Genomic DNA, 14,945 nt, shown 5'->3' with positions numbered 1-14,945 from the left:
AATTCCACTAAGGAAGAGCTATCTTAAAGAGACCAAACTGCTTTCCTCTTCCCAATGAGACAAAAAATGCAGCGCTGGAGTAGGTGCTGAGGCACTGGCACAGGATACCCAGGGAAGCTCATCCCTGGAAGTGACCAAGGCCAGGCTGGAGTTGAAGGTGTCCCTAGAACATCCCTCTGGCTGTCCAGGATGGCCAGGACCCCTGCCAGGGGGCTCAGAAGCCCTGGCACAGACCCCAAAACACCTGTGGGTTTGATTATGACCCGTGGAGCAAATTACCAACCTTAGATGAGGATCAGCAAGCCACAACAGTTTAAGTAGAATAATAGTGAAGTTATCACGGGGTGGAAAAGTAGATTTTGGGGGTTTTGGTATGGGGGTTCAGGGGGCAAGATGGAGGGAACTGGGCATGTCCAGCCTTCCTCCTTCTCCTTGGCGTCCATCTTCTGCTGTGAAGTTGGCACTTTTAGATTGGTTTAGAGTAGAAGCTCACTGTATAACATAGGTGATATTGGAAAGTAATTGTAAACATTGTACACGTAGTTTTTAGTATAAAGACATAACAGTGCCCTGGGGGCAGGCAGAGTGCCTGGAACTGTCCTGCTGGATGGACCTCAGCAGCACAGGAGAAAATTTTTTATAGATAAGACGCAATAAACAACCTTGAGACCGAGAAATGAAGAGCCCTGACTCCTTCTTCAAGCGCTGGGCTGGGAAAAGAGACTTTCTAACTTTTCTCAGGGTCACTCTGACAAGATAAAGATCCCAACACCCACCCATCACCTACACACTGCTCTGGCACTCACAGGGAATGGAGACTCTGCAAGAAGAGGCTCTGGAGGCCACGAGACGCTGTGGCTGAGGCGCAAAACCAAACCGCAAACGAGATTTTTATCACCAGCGCAACAACACCCCTCGGCAAGGCTGCCACCACCTCTTGGTGCCCTCTAAACCCCCTGCAGCCCCCTGGGCAGGCTGGCCTTACCTTCTCTCTTCATGCCCATGGCCAGACACTTCTGGTAGCGGCAGTACTGGCAGCGGTTGCGCTGGCGCTTGTCGATCAGGCAGTCCTTGTTGTCCCGGCACGTGTAGGTCAGGTCCTTCCGCACCGTGCGCTTGAAGAAGCCTTTGCAGCCCTCACAGCTGTAAACCCCGTAATGTTTACCTGGGGGAGGGAGAAAAATCAAGTTTAGAGGTGGTCCCAGATCCTTTCTTTGCCAGCGGATCTTCCCAGGGACTCTCCCAGCTGGGTTTTGGGGGGAGCAGAGGTTTCTTGGAGGTGGAAAGTGGTGGTTTGGCTTCCACAGAATCAGGATGCCATCCATGGGTCACATCCTGCCTTCCACCCATGGAAAGGCCATTTCTGGGCCATACAGCAGGGTTGGGGCAGTGCAGAACATTTGTTTTGATCATTATGAATGTTCTGATCACTATGAAATCATTGTGATAATGTTAATCAAGATGAATTAACAGAGTCCTCACACTGTACGTGCTCCCTGGGGAGTTCCACCACCATTCAGAAATTAATTAATGGACCTGTCCAGGGGTGTCCCCCTGTACCTCTGTGAGCTCTCTGAGCCCCCCACAGCAGACACACAACCCAGCCTGCCCTGTACCACGTTCCCACCCTCCACTTCCAGCCTGGATCCCAGGAGGAGTCCCCAAGGGCTCACAAACCAGGCAACCAGAGCTCTCCTGGAGCAGGGAGCTTTTAGAAAAGCAGGAGAATAAAGGGAATTAGCCCAGTGGAGGAACTCCTTATCAAGAGCACCTTTTCATGTGGCACTGAGTGACAGCACCAGTGAGGATCAAAGGATGGGGAGAGGGAGGGCACCCCCTGATGTTTGCCAGTAGGGTGAGGATGGGACCCCACTGCTGAACAGGGCCCTGGGGTCTCCTGGCTTGGCTCTTTATCCCCTGCTAGGAGGCACAGGCAGGTGCTGTCCCTTTGAGAGAGCACCCAAAGGTGCTGCCAGGAGCCTGGGAGCCAATGCCACCCCTCTGCCACACCCCAGCCCCCTGCCCTGAGCCCCTGCCAGCCTCACCCGAAGATCTGTCCCCGCAGATGGCACATATGTGCTTGGTGAAGGAGGCCATCGTTCCTGAGGGGTGTGCTGGCACTTTGAGGACTCCATTGAGCCCCAGGGGTGGCTTGATGTCTTCTGTGCTGGTGACGGAGTTCATGGGCGAGTTGAGCTGTGGAGGGACAAGCACAGGGCTCAGCTGGCACTGGGGACATGGGGCTGTGTCACTCACACACAGGACAGGACAAAATTCCAGTGGGCACCAGCACTGCTGAACCAAGAGGATTTGGGCACACAAAGGCACAAGAGCTGGGGTGGCTCTGAGCTGGCAGCAGGGTGGCACAAGGGGCAGGACACGGCCAGCCTCCCAAGCACTGTGCAGGGCTGACCCTGCCCATGCAAGGAGGATGTTTTCCCATGATTTAATTGGGAAGCAAGCTCCTCCTGCACTGCCCCAGCACAGCCCCCAGAGCCAGGGCTCAGCAGCCAGCCCAAGTTCACACCAGCAAGGGGCACAGGCAGGAAGATCTGCAGTGGTGGCTGGTGGGACAGCTGCTGGCTGGGAGAGAGCCCTTGCAGGGATGATGAAGGCCAGGACACTCTTGTTTAGCTCTGCAGTTTATGGATATCCCTTCAGCATTATCTCTCCAAAGGAAAGCTCCATGGCTCCAAATAAACACATCCCAGCTGCAACAGGGCCTGGATTCCAGAGCTGGAGTGGGTGGGACATGTCCCTGCAACTCCCAAATGTCTGTGCTTCCTTCCCCTGGGCCCCAGCAAGCAGAGAACTGGGTGGAACTGGCACCACGGCACTGCTGGGGAGTGAAGGGTTCCTGGGCTGAATCCCCACTGGGCTGTTACACACATGTGTGCAAAGAGAAACTGAGGCACAGAGCTGTAGAACTGACCTATCTCAGTGAGGGGACAAGCTCACCCCATCCAGGAGGGCCTGGGGGTGATGAGGACCTGGACTTGGTCAGCTCTGGAGCACAGCAGAGCTGGCTGGGATCACTGGGGGTGTCCCCAAGGGAATCAGCCTGTCCCAGAGCCACCATCCAGCCACCCTCCAAGCCCAGGATGGATTCACAGGCCCGTGCCTCAGTTTGTTGCCTTTCTCTACTCAGGCCCGTGCCTCAGTTTGTTGCCTTTCTCTACTCAAACAGAGATCCCCAGCAACTGCACTTGTCACAAATTAATTCACGGAAGTCCCAGGGCTTGTGATCTGTCAATTAGAGCAGCACAGCCTCTCCTCTGGCTTTCAAGTCTCCAGGCTGGTGGGGAATATTTGGCAGGCAGACGACTGGCAGGCACACAGCAGAGCCAGGTAAACCCACCCTGGAGAGATGGGATGGATGTGCCTCCCTCTGCCACCCTGCCTGTGCCAGCTGATGGATCAAAGGCAGCTGGGAGCTGGTGCCACCCAGGGACGCACTGCTGGCTTCAGCTGCTGTCTGACAGAGCAGAGAGGGGAGGGAGGAGCAGGTCCCAGCCAGGAGCATCTCTTTTTGAGTGCCACACGACCTCTGTGCTCCCCTGGCAGCAGGGGTGGCCAGGCCAGGGTGAGCTGCCCCAGGAGCTCCTCCCAGAGCCCTCTCAGGGATGTGGAGCCAGTTCCCAGTGCAGCTGGTGGTGATGGTTTGTGGCACACTGCATCCCTGGCTGTGGGAGCCAGCCCAGAGCCCACGGCTGCCTGATGAAGATAAAACCTTCCACCATCACCTCCCCCAGCCCCAGCAGCCCACAGAGCCCACCTGGGCAGCCCCCCAAAACCACTGGGGCAGAGCAAGCCCCACCAGGAGGGTGGGGGTCCCACCAGCCTCCTCAGCCCTGTGAATCAGCTGCTCAGAGCTGAGTCAGCCCGGGGCTGGGGAGGGGACAGTCACCAGTTCCTCTCCCAGCGCTGGCTCCAAAGCTCAGCAGAGCCAGCCCGGGGTTCCCACAGCGCCCTGGCGCCTGCCCTGGGAGCACGTGCAGGACAGAGCAGGGGACAGCAGCCCCTGGCCCTGGCACAGCATTGCTGCTCTGGGACAGCACGGCTCCAGCTCAGCGACGAGCCCAGACAGGGCAGGAACCGGGGCTCTGCTTCCCCAGTGACACCAGCACCTCTGGGCTCCTTCCTTCCCTTTCTACTCATCGCACCCAGCACCCAATCCTGGCTCTGCTGGCAAGCAGAGCTTTATTCCTCCTCCTCCTCCTCCTCCCATCCCAAAAACCACCCCAGCCCTTCTCCAGTCCCCCAGGCACCCTTACAACGAGCATTGTGCACAGGCAGACGATCTAATCCCACGTCTGATCTCTCCCCACTGGCCCCGGGCATCCCAAGCTGCTGCCAGCGCTGCCTGGGGCGGCTGCTCCACACAGCCCTGCATGGAAAATCCTCCCTTGCAGCTCCTGCTGAAAAACCTGCACTGTTTTCCCCGTTTTCTCATCATTTTCAGGCAAGAGGGTTGAAGCAGTGTGTAAATCCCACAGCTGCAGGGTCTAGCCCTCATTCCTGGGCCAGCTCAGCACCAGCATCCCTGCCATGGATGCTGGGATCCCGTGGCAGGATCACTGGTTTTGGGGCTGTGTTTGCAAACCCTCCAAGATCCTGGGATCTTAGAAACCCTGGAAGATCCTGGGATCCTGGGATCTTGCAGGGTTTGCAAACTCCCAGTACTGGAGGGAGAGCACTGGGAGCACCCAAGGGTTGCAGAGTCCTCCCCTCTGCAGAGCCAGAAGGGGTGGGGTGAGCCCCCCGTTTTCTGGGAGCCTGGCAGCTCCTTCCCACCCCGGCGGGGCTGGGATGGAGGGGACCCACCCTGGGGACCTCGCACACGCTGTGCCCTTCTGCTCTGCTGCCTCTCCAGAGGCGACGAGGCGTGGCCTGATGGCAAGTGGCATCTGCCATCTGATGCAAAGCACCTTCCATCAGTGCCATCCCTGCCCGGCCACGGGGGCCACACGCCTCATTACCCCTGCGCCGGGCCAGGGGGGCTGCGCTGCCCCCCCGAGCATCGGCCTCGCTGCTGCCCCCTCCTCCTCCTCCTCCTCCTCCTCCTCCTCCTCCTCCTCCTCCTCCTCCTCCTCCTCCTTCCCCCTGCACTCTGCCGGCCCAGGTAGGCGCCTCTGCCCACTGCAGGGACAGGGACAGGGACCTAATGTGGCCAGACAGGGAACAGATGGCAGGAGCCATTAGGCTGAGAACCTCCCAAGTGTCACCTTGAGGAAAAACCCTTCAGACAAGTCCCTGAACAAAGGATGGGTGTTCCAAAGGAGGGAGGCAAGGGCTGGAGCCATCAAGAGCTGGAGCCACAAGGATCGGAGCCATCAAGAGCTGGAGACACCTGGGCTGGAGCCATGAAGGGCTGGTGCTACCAGGGTTGGTGTCACCAGGCCTGAGCCACCAGGGATAGAGCCATGAAGGGCTGGAGCCACCAGGATTGGAGTCAACAAGGGTTGGAGCCACAAGGACTGGAGCCACCAGAGCTGGAGCCATCAGGGCTGTAGCCATCAAGGCTGGAGCCACCAGGGTTGGAGCCATGAAGGGCTGGTGCTACCAGGGTTGGAGTCAATAAGGGTTGGAGCCACCAAGGCTGGGGCCATCAGGGTTGGAGCCACCAAGAGCTAGAACTACAAGGACTGGAGCCACCAGGGCTGGAGTCAACAAAGGTTGGAGCCACCAGGGCTGGAGCCAGCTCGCTCCCAGCCCCGTCCCACCACACTCTCACTTCCCCTTCTGCCCTGGAGCTCTGCTTCGTTTCAGTTCCCCGCTGGCCGCTCCTAAACTGCCCTTCACCGTCGCCCCTTCCCCACCAGCTCCCCGGCCTGTGGCTCCCCCCAGGGTTGCCTCACATCCCCCTTCCCTCTCCTTCCCCATCATTTTGGCTCTGGGGCTGCTGTTTTTGCTCCGGCTGCCCGTTCCCAGGCACAGTTTCAGTTCCTCTTCCCCTGGCCCTGGGGTGGGAGGGAGAGACGCGTCCACCCTGCTGCTGTCCCTCAGTAGGAAGCAGGTTCCTGCACATCTGAGGGGGTCACAGGCTGAATCCTGCATGAGAGAAGCTCATCCAGAGGCAAATCTTATTCCTCCCTGACCAGCACAGGGATGCTGGATGCTGGGGAAGCTGCCTGTGGGTCCCCAGAGATAGCAGCCATGTAGTAAAATAGCCCCACACAGTAAAGTAGCCCCACGTAGTAAGACAGCCCCATGTAGTAAAAAGCCCTGTTATCCCTGAGAATAAATCAGGCCAATATTTAAAAATAAAGGTGCTGGCAGGTGCTTGAAGTCCCAGAGAGGGCCTGGAATAAATAAACCTGCAGCCAGTGGCAGGTGGTGGCCAATTCCTTAATCTGCCCTTTTACTAAACATATCCCGTGCGAGCAGCCAGCAACAGGTGGCAGGGGCTGGCCAGCACCCCAATCTGGCTATTTTTAAAAAGAGCTTATCTCACCCTGCTTGGAGGGGTTTTTACATAATCTTTAGCCACTGAAGGCCACTCCTTGCCCTGTGAGCAGGCAGAAGAGCCCTGGGTTTGTACAAGTGACAGGATAAGGGGAAATGCCCTCAAGTTGTGCCAGCAGAGTTGGGGTTGGCTGTTTGGGGTAATTTCTTCAATGAAAGGGCGTTCAGGGAAGTGGTGGAATCACCATCCCTGGAAGTGTTAAAGGTGGGTGTGACACTTGGGGACATGGGTTTGTGGTGGGCTTGGATGATCTTAGAGGGTTTCTCCAACCAAAACGATTCCATGGTTCTGTGGGGAACGTGGGCTGGCCCTGGAGGAGAAATACTGCTTCCCAAGAAGGAGAAGAATCCCAGAAAATCCTAGCGTGGCTCTGGCTCCTGCCACAGCTGCACCAGCCCCCAGGTGACCCAGGTGACTCCCCTTCCACCTCAATCCTGGTGACAGTAGTTGATGGCCAGCCGTGTTCCAGCTCTGCTGGTCCCTCACAGCCCACCCCAATGGAGCAGGATGCCTCAGGCTTAGCTTCCCCCTTGTGCTTCTGCTTTTCGCCTCCCCTTGGTGCCTGTCTGCATGAGGAACGCCCAGAGGTGGCTCCTCCTTGCCCAAACAGGTCACAGTGTCCCCTCAGCAGTGTCCCCACACAGGCCGCAGTGTCCCCTCAGCAGTGTCCCCACACAGGCCGCAGTGTCCCCTCAGCAGTGTCCCCTCAGCAGTGTCCCCACACAGGCCATACTGTCCCCTCAGCAGTGACCCCAAACAGGCCGCAGTGTCCCCTCAGCAGTGTCCCCAAACAGGCTTCAGTGACCCCTCAGCACTGTCCCCTCAGCAGTGACCCCAAACAGGCCGCAGTGTCCCCTCGGCACTGTCCCCACACAGGCCGCAGTGTCCCCCCAGCAATGTCCCCTTACCTGCGGGCTGCTGGTGCCGAATCCCAGGCTGGGCGTGGAGGGGACAGACATCGAGTGTGGCCCCATGGGGGAGCTGATGACGGAGAAGGGGGGGCCCATGCCGTTGATGGGCGAGCTCAGGGTGCTGATGGGCGAGTGCAGCTGGCCCGGCGAGCCCAGCGAGGAGCCGATGCCCGGCCCGATGGACGGGTGCAAGGACGGCGTGGCCATGGGCCCCCGGCTCGTGGGGGAGTTCAGGGACGTGGAATTCACCTGGTTGGAGAAATCTGCAAGAGAAGGAGGACAGGGAAGGGGTTGAGTCATCCATGTGGGACAGCTCCGTATTCCTCACCCAAAATTCCTAGTGTACTCCATCTTTTCAAATCACTTGATGGAGTATCCATGCAGGCATGTGGGACACAGCTCTTAGCCACAGCCCACTGTTCCTCCCACAAAATTCCCAGTGTACTCCATCTTTCCAAACCACCTTCTTCTGGAGTATTTATGAAGGCACTCATGTAGGACACAGCCCTGAGCCACAATCCACTCTTCCTCCCCCAGAATTCCCAGTGTACTCCATCTTTCCAAACCACCTTCTTCTGGAGTATCCAGAATTAGAGGATTAAGAGCATTTCCACCTCGTTAAGAGCATTTCCACCTCAAGCCAAGCATCAGCGCCCTCCTCCACCTCCCTGGCACAGCTCTGAGCTCTGCCAGGTGTTGGATTTGCAGGGAATGCCCCAGATGAAGGCAGGAACGATGCATTTGACTCCATGTTCTCAGAAGGCTAATTTATTTCTTTGTAATATTATATTAAAGAATACTATACTATGCTATACTAAAGAATACCAAAAAGATAGTTACTAATACTGAAAAGCTAATAATGAAAGAAATAATAATAAAAATTAAAAAATAGTAATAAAAACTCTTGATTCTTTCCAGAGTCTCAACACAGCTTGGCCCTGATTGGCCAAAGAGTCAAAACAACTCTACCAGAATCCAATGAAACAATTACTTGTGAGTAAACAATCTCCAAGCATATTCTACATAAGCAAAACAACAACAACAAAAAGCAAATGGAATAAGAATTGTTTTCCTGTTCTCTGAAGCTTCTCAGGAGAAAAATCCTGAGCAAAGAGATTTTTTCAGGGAATGTGAATGTCATAGCCAGGGGCTGAGTGTGGCTCCTCCAGCTATAGGATAATTTGGATTTATCACCGGGGAACAGAGAGAGCAGCACTCAGTGAGGTGTGCGTCCATCCACGGGGAATGCTGCCTGTCCAGAGGCTGGATTTGAGCATTTTTGGAGGTCTTTTCCAACCTGAATGTGCCTGTGATTGTGGAATCAGCAGGAGCAGCTCTGCAGGCAGCAGGACAGGCTGTGTCTGCCTGTCCCGGGGGAGCAGAGCAGGGGGGCGGGAAGGAGGGCTTATAAATAGACTCCAGTTCTCCCAAGAGGAGACATGGAGCCATTCCTGGCACATTTCCTCCCCATCCTGTCACGCTGCTTGCAAAACAATCCCCAGCGAGGAAGGGGCTGGCTCCGGCCCCCAGGGAGGGGCAGCGGAAGGCGGCGGGGAAGGCGGGGGGCAGCACGGGCAGGGCTCCCCCAAAACCCACCCGGAGCCCCCAGCTCACACCTGGGACACCCAGAGACAGGGACACACCAGCACGGCCACTTGGGTGTTCATGGTGGCTCTGCAGACCCAAAAGTAAACTAAAATTCTGTCTTGAGTCAAATGCATCCGTCAGGACAAGCTGTGTCCCCTGGACTTTGGAGCAATTAGCACAGGGGAAACACTGAACCCACAGCAGCCCAGCCTCAGCAACCCTCCCTGGACATCCCTGACCCTGGTGGTGGGGGAAACCCCAGCAGGAGGAAGAGAAGGTTCAGCAAGGCAGCGATGCTGCTCTCGCAAAGATGTGGAACCAGCATCCCCCTGCCGCCTCCAGAACCCCACTGCTGCACTCAGAACCCCATCACTGCATCCAGAACCCCATTGCTGCACCCAGAACCCCATTGCTGCATCCAGAACCCCACTGCTGCACCCAGAACCCCACTGCTGCATCCAGAACCCCACTGCTGCACCCAGAACCTCATTGCTGCACCCAGAACCCCATTGCTGCACCCAGAACCCCACTGCTGCACTCAGAACCCCATCACTGCATCCAGAACCCCACTGCTGCACTCAGAACCCCATCACTGCATCCAGAACCCCATTGCTGCACCCAGAACCCCATCACTGCCTCCAGAACCTCAGAACTTCCACAGAGCATCACGACTCAAAAGTTCCAAGCAACTTCTTGGACACTGGGAGGTTCCCACTCCTCATCCAAACACTCCCAGCTCCAAAACCCCGCTGGGAGAGCAGCAGCAATGGGAAAACATTTATACCCAGCAGGCAAATATGGTTTTTTAAACTTGGCAAAATCAACAGGCCACTTGAGGCAACTCAGCCCAGATGCTGCCAGTCCCTGGGTGGAGGGAACTGGAGTTTGGGGAAAATGTAATTTGAGGTGGAGAGATGGGCATCAGGAGTGGGATATGAGGAGTCTGCCCTCTTCCCCACCACAAGTATCCTAAAGGATCCTGACTGCAAAAAGAATGCTACAAAAAAGATAAAGATTTCAAAAAGAAAAAAGCCTAGATTGAGGAAATATCCTTAACAGACACAAATAAATTCCCAAACTGATGAGCACCACTTGGACTGCAGCAAACAGAGGAGGCAATTCCCCAAAGGCATTTTCAGCTCAAGCATTGTGAGACTGTTCCTTCTCCTTGAGGAGTTCTGCCATTTAAAGCTGCTGTGTGTGACTATCTCTTGACCAAAATAAACTCTGTGCCTGTTTCTAAATTAAAGAAAAAAAATAGGAAAAGAAAAAAAAAAAGAAGTTCTGAAAGCATTTCCCCTCTGTCACACCCCTCAAGTGCAGCTATTTTCTGTGTGTGTCCTTTGTTTCAGCACAAGGACCTCTGTCTCTCCCCGAAGATGCCCCATGGCAGTTGGGAGATCAGAAACCAGAGCTCGTCAGCAGCTGGAGAATTTGCAGTGAAGCTCTTTTTCCTGCTCCAAACTACGAGCCTGCCAGCCACTGAGTTTGGATGGGAATTTTCTTCCCAAGGAAAATGACATTTAGGGCAGGGCCACATGATCCGTGTGCAAGGAGCCCTGGGAGTGTTCCCACACCAGCAATCATCCCCTGGACACCAGAGCCAGCCTGAGTTTTGTGTTTCTGCTGCTCATCCCTTTCCCCCAGCAGATCCTTTTGGGATGGATTCCCACCTCAGAGATTTGCAGCAGCCCCAAAACCAGATTTGCAGCAGCCCCAAAACTGATACCAAAGCTGGGAGCAGTTCCAAAATCCAGGGTAGCATCTCTGCTGCATCACCCCTCACTCAGACAGAACTCTTCTGGCATTACCATAATCATAATTAGAACAAGAATATTATTGATCATTTTCAATAATAATAAAAAAAAATCTTTATAAAATATTGGTACTCAACACCCATGAGCAGCTCCACTGCTGTTTTCCACCTCCTTGGCATTCAGCACAAGGCTCCAGCTTGGACCAGCCAACATCCATGGCTGGATGCACCCCAGATGGGCAGGTCAGACCCTCCAGGAACACCAGAAATGCCACCAGCCCTCATCACCCTTCCCTGTGGCATTTTGTCACCCAGTGTCACTCCAAGTGCTGCTGCCTGGCCAGGGCACGTCTGCAGCAGCTGAGGCAGCTCCTGCTGATCCAGCACTACCACCAAGGGCTGTGATTTTAACATTTCTAGACCACGAAATGTCCCAGAGCAGAACAATTTCAACGTGCAGAGGCACTTTTTTTCCCAGGATAGGTCATTTGTACTGGAATAAAGTGTACCAGCATAAGCTTTCACCAGAATAATCTTCATTTATGCCTAAGAGGCTTTGCCAGTAAAACTACAGTGACCTAGCTCTGCTGGAAAACCTTTTCTGGCATATCCTGGGAGTTTACTCAGCAGCTCAGCACTCAGATCTGAAAGAGGGGAAGTTAAAAAAATAACCATATTTCAAGGCACAAACAGACTCCCTGAGCTGTGGTTTTCTGCAGCTGAGGAGAGCTGCCCACCTAGGATAAAACCCACAGCCAGTCCATTGGGGTCAGAGGGGTTTGCAGCAGGTCAGAGGGGCTTTTTGAGGAGCTGTCACTGTAGGACCAACCCAGGAGCCTGTCCCTGGCACCAGCTGAGATTTGGAAAGCCACTCACATTCCCCTGCTTCCGCTTCTCTTTTTTTTTTCTTTTCCCCTCAGCACCTCTTCCTCCTTAATCAGAAAGAGAATCAACCCTGGGTATTAAGCAGGAGGAAATTCTAAATTTGGGTTGCCACTCCCTTCCTTAAGTCAGCCCTTGGTGTCAGAGCTCTGCAGGGCCACGCAGGACCAGCAGCATGGATCAGCCACCTCCTCTTCCTCCTCCTCCTCCTCCTCCTCCTCCTGCTCCTCCTCCTGGGCTCTCCAGCATCACTTTGGGGTGCCCAGGTTGCAAATCCTCACCCCCAAATGCACGTGGAGCAGGTAAAGGCAGAGCCCCACGTTCCTTCTTTGGTGACTCTGCACCAAAATTAACTCAGCAGTGCAAACCTGTGTCCTTTTGCTTTCATTCCTCAAAAGCAGCTTGGGAATCTCTCGTGATTTCCTGAAAAGGAACCTCAAATAATGCAGGTTTCCCTTTCCTTTCCTTTCCTCTCACCTGCCCCACAGCAAAGCAGGGGAGGACAAAAACCAGCAGGATCTGGGCAGGACAGTGGTTTCCATGCGAAAATTGCCATGGTAATGCTGTGACCACAAGAGGTCAGGTCCTCACTTTTGTCCTGATCACCAACTCGGGGATGAATTTAAACAGCCCCTGGCCTACAATCTTGAGTAAGTTTGCTCTCAGTTTGTAGCAGCACAGCTGAGAACTGGAGGGAGGATGGAGCAAGAGCTGCCTGCTCTCCTCCCAGCAGTGGCTCTGCCATGGACCCAGCGGTGGCACACTCAGGGGCACACTCAGGGGTGTGCAGGGTGGTTCTTATCCCAAAATCTCATCCATGGAACCAAAAAACAAGCAGCACCCTGTGGTAAATCCATACAATTTAAGCTGCATTTTTAAAGCACTTTGCCCAGTGAGGACAGGCTGATCCTCCCAAAGCACCTGGGCTCTGAGCACACAGGGAATCCCTGGCAATGGATCCCAAGCTCTCAGAAGATGCAGCTGTGTTTTAGCCACAAATCCCTCCTGAGGATCTTTTCCACAGCTACAGGCAAAAGGGGTGTAGGACCATGGGAATACAGTGTGGTCAAGAGTGTTGAGTAGCTCTGATTTCAGCAAAAAGAACTGGAATCATTTTTTCCTTTTATATTTCTGGACTCAAGTACAAACACAAACCTGAGAACATCCCTCTAAGACCCCTCAAACCCTGCACATGGGGCAGCACACAGAAATCTGCCTTTTAGCAGGCATTTCAAAACCACCACGTGCAGTTTCTCTTCAGGAACCCGCTCTGAGATTTGGGAGAGTTTCTGCAGTTTCCACACTCAGAATCTTCCCCAGGTGATGCTCTGGTGGTTCAGGCTGCTCGGGGACAGTGAGAAACTCAAGTTTCAGCTGCAATCTGCACAGGGTGGGTTCCTCCTCCCAGCAGGTTTCACTTTGGTCAAACTAAAACCTCAAAGCCACAGAGCTTCTCACCTCTGGCTCTGCTCTCTCCCCAAAACCTTCCTGAACCCAGCCAGCAGCAGAGATGCTTTTTGGGACTTCACTGCAGCAGCAGGGCTTTTCCCAGGCTGCAGGAATCCCACAGCATCCCTCTGAGTGCTGCCAGGCACTGGAGCTGCCTCCTGCCAGCATTTCACCTGGGGAGCTTTACCACTGCACTCTGCACGCCAGAATTCCTGCTCAGCACCCAGGAAACCTCTGCTCTCTTCCCACAAGGAGAAGGAGAAGTGGAAAATCATCCCACTGCTCCCCACAGTGGGACCCACCCCAAACCTGGCAGCAGCATCCCCTGTCCCACAGCTGGGTCATCCCTGCATCCTCTGTCCTGTTTGATTTTCTCCACTTTTTGGCAATTTGGCTCAAATTCCTCCACTTTTTGGCAATTGGTGCCCAGAGGTCTGGAGACCCCCCCAGCACAGGATCCACACCAAAATTGGGATAGCTGCTCCTGGTGCTTCAGAGCTGCCATGGAGGAGGAAACACACAGCCCATGCCAGGGCTCACCAAGTGTGCTCAGCATCAGCACAGGAGCTTCTTTGGGATTTTTTTCCCTTAAAACCCCCATCCCACCCTCTCAGGAGCTTGCTAAAATCCCACCCTGCTCCTAGAGCAGTGGCAGAGCTGGAAGCCTGCACCAATCTGCAAGGGGGAAGGATTGGAAAGGGGAATTTTCCAGAAGCTGCTGTCCCCAGTCACCGGAGGAATAGGGTCCACACCACATGGACCCCATCTCAAACCATCTCCAAGGGGGAAGGATTGAAAAGGGGAATTTTCCAGAACCTGCTGTCCCCGGTCTCTGGAGGAAACATCACATGGGCCCCATCCCAACCCATCTCCAAGGGGGAGGGACTGAAAAGGAGAATTTTCCAGAAGCTGCTGTCCCTAGAGGAAACACCACATGGAGCCCATCCCAACCCATCTCCCCACCACATGGAGCCCCCCCCCACCCATTCCCAAGCAGGCAGGGGCAGGCAGAGAAGGGAGAAGGGAGGAGCAGGAGCCATGGGAAGCGTGAGGAGAGCAGAACAGCCCAGGGGGAAGGGGAGCAGGCAGCTCTCCCCCACCCTGGCAGGGCTGGGCGGAGGGGGAGGGTGCAGCCAGGCAAACAAGGATTCTGCTGATAAAGCAAATGTGACTCAATCACACGCTTGTGCAAAGATGTCACAACAGTGCTGAGAAATTACAGGCTCCTATTTCATCCCTCCAGGGCTGGCCCTGCTCTCACAATGCTCTCTGTTCTGCACTCAGAGTGCCCCTCATTTACTGCCTGGGAACCCTCGGCGGGGCCAGCCCATAATGGGGACACTGTGGTGCTGCTGCCAGGGCTGCCAGGGGTGCCTGATGAAGGGCTCGACGTGGCAGCTCTGCAGAGCCCTTTGAAGAAGCAGCTCAGAGCAGGGCTGGCCCCTCTTGGTGTTTTTGGGGTGTGGGACAGGGGATTGATGCCCCCCCAAGCCAGCTGGCTGCCCCAAATCTGGCAGAGTTGGGGTTTTCCAGGCAAACCATGCTTGGGGTTGCATCTCTCCAATTTTTTGGGTGTCTTCAGGCCCCTAAAAGGGAGATTTGGGGGAAAAAGGGGCAAGGGCTCAGCCACCACTGGTGCAATTGTCCCCTGTCCCCCTTCCCCAAGCACAGGCCATGCTGAGAGGTGACTGGACCTGCTGGTCCCTTTCCAGCCCCCAAACTGCACCAGTGAAGCCAAACTAACAGGAAATGCTGCCAGCAGAGCTCCCTCTGCTCCACAAAAACAGAGGGCTGCTCCTTCCTGATGGGCATCACCATGGTGGGGACGTGGTGATGGTGGCACTTCCCAAAGTGTGCCCATCCTGCCCAGGGAGCTCCTCGTCCTCCCTGCAGC

General features: G+C 55.1%; 1 protein-coding gene across 1 annotated transcript in view; it reads right to left on the bottom strand.

The window, feature by feature from the left end:
• Positions 1–14,945, bottom strand: part of RXRA (retinoid X receptor alpha) — a 101,952-nt gene that overhangs the window by 26,444 nt on the left and 60,563 nt on the right. The window contains exons 2-4 of the mRNA XM_058038023.1: positions 7,375–7,640; positions 2,046–2,196; positions 986–1,165 (exon numbers count right to left, since the gene is read on the bottom strand). Coding sequence (XP_057894006.1) covers positions 986–1,165; positions 2,046–2,196; positions 7,375–7,640 — 597 coding nt within the window. The remainder of the gene's footprint in view (positions 1–985; positions 1,166–2,045; positions 2,197–7,374; positions 7,641–14,945) is intronic.

This window comes from Melospiza georgiana, chromosome 20 (genome assembly GCF_028018845.1).
Source record: "Melospiza georgiana isolate bMelGeo1 chromosome 20, bMelGeo1.pri, whole genome shotgun sequence".
Taxonomy (NCBI): domain Eukaryota; kingdom Metazoa; phylum Chordata; class Aves; order Passeriformes; family Passerellidae; genus Melospiza; species Melospiza georgiana.
This window is presented reverse-complemented; position numbering and strand designations above follow the sequence as displayed.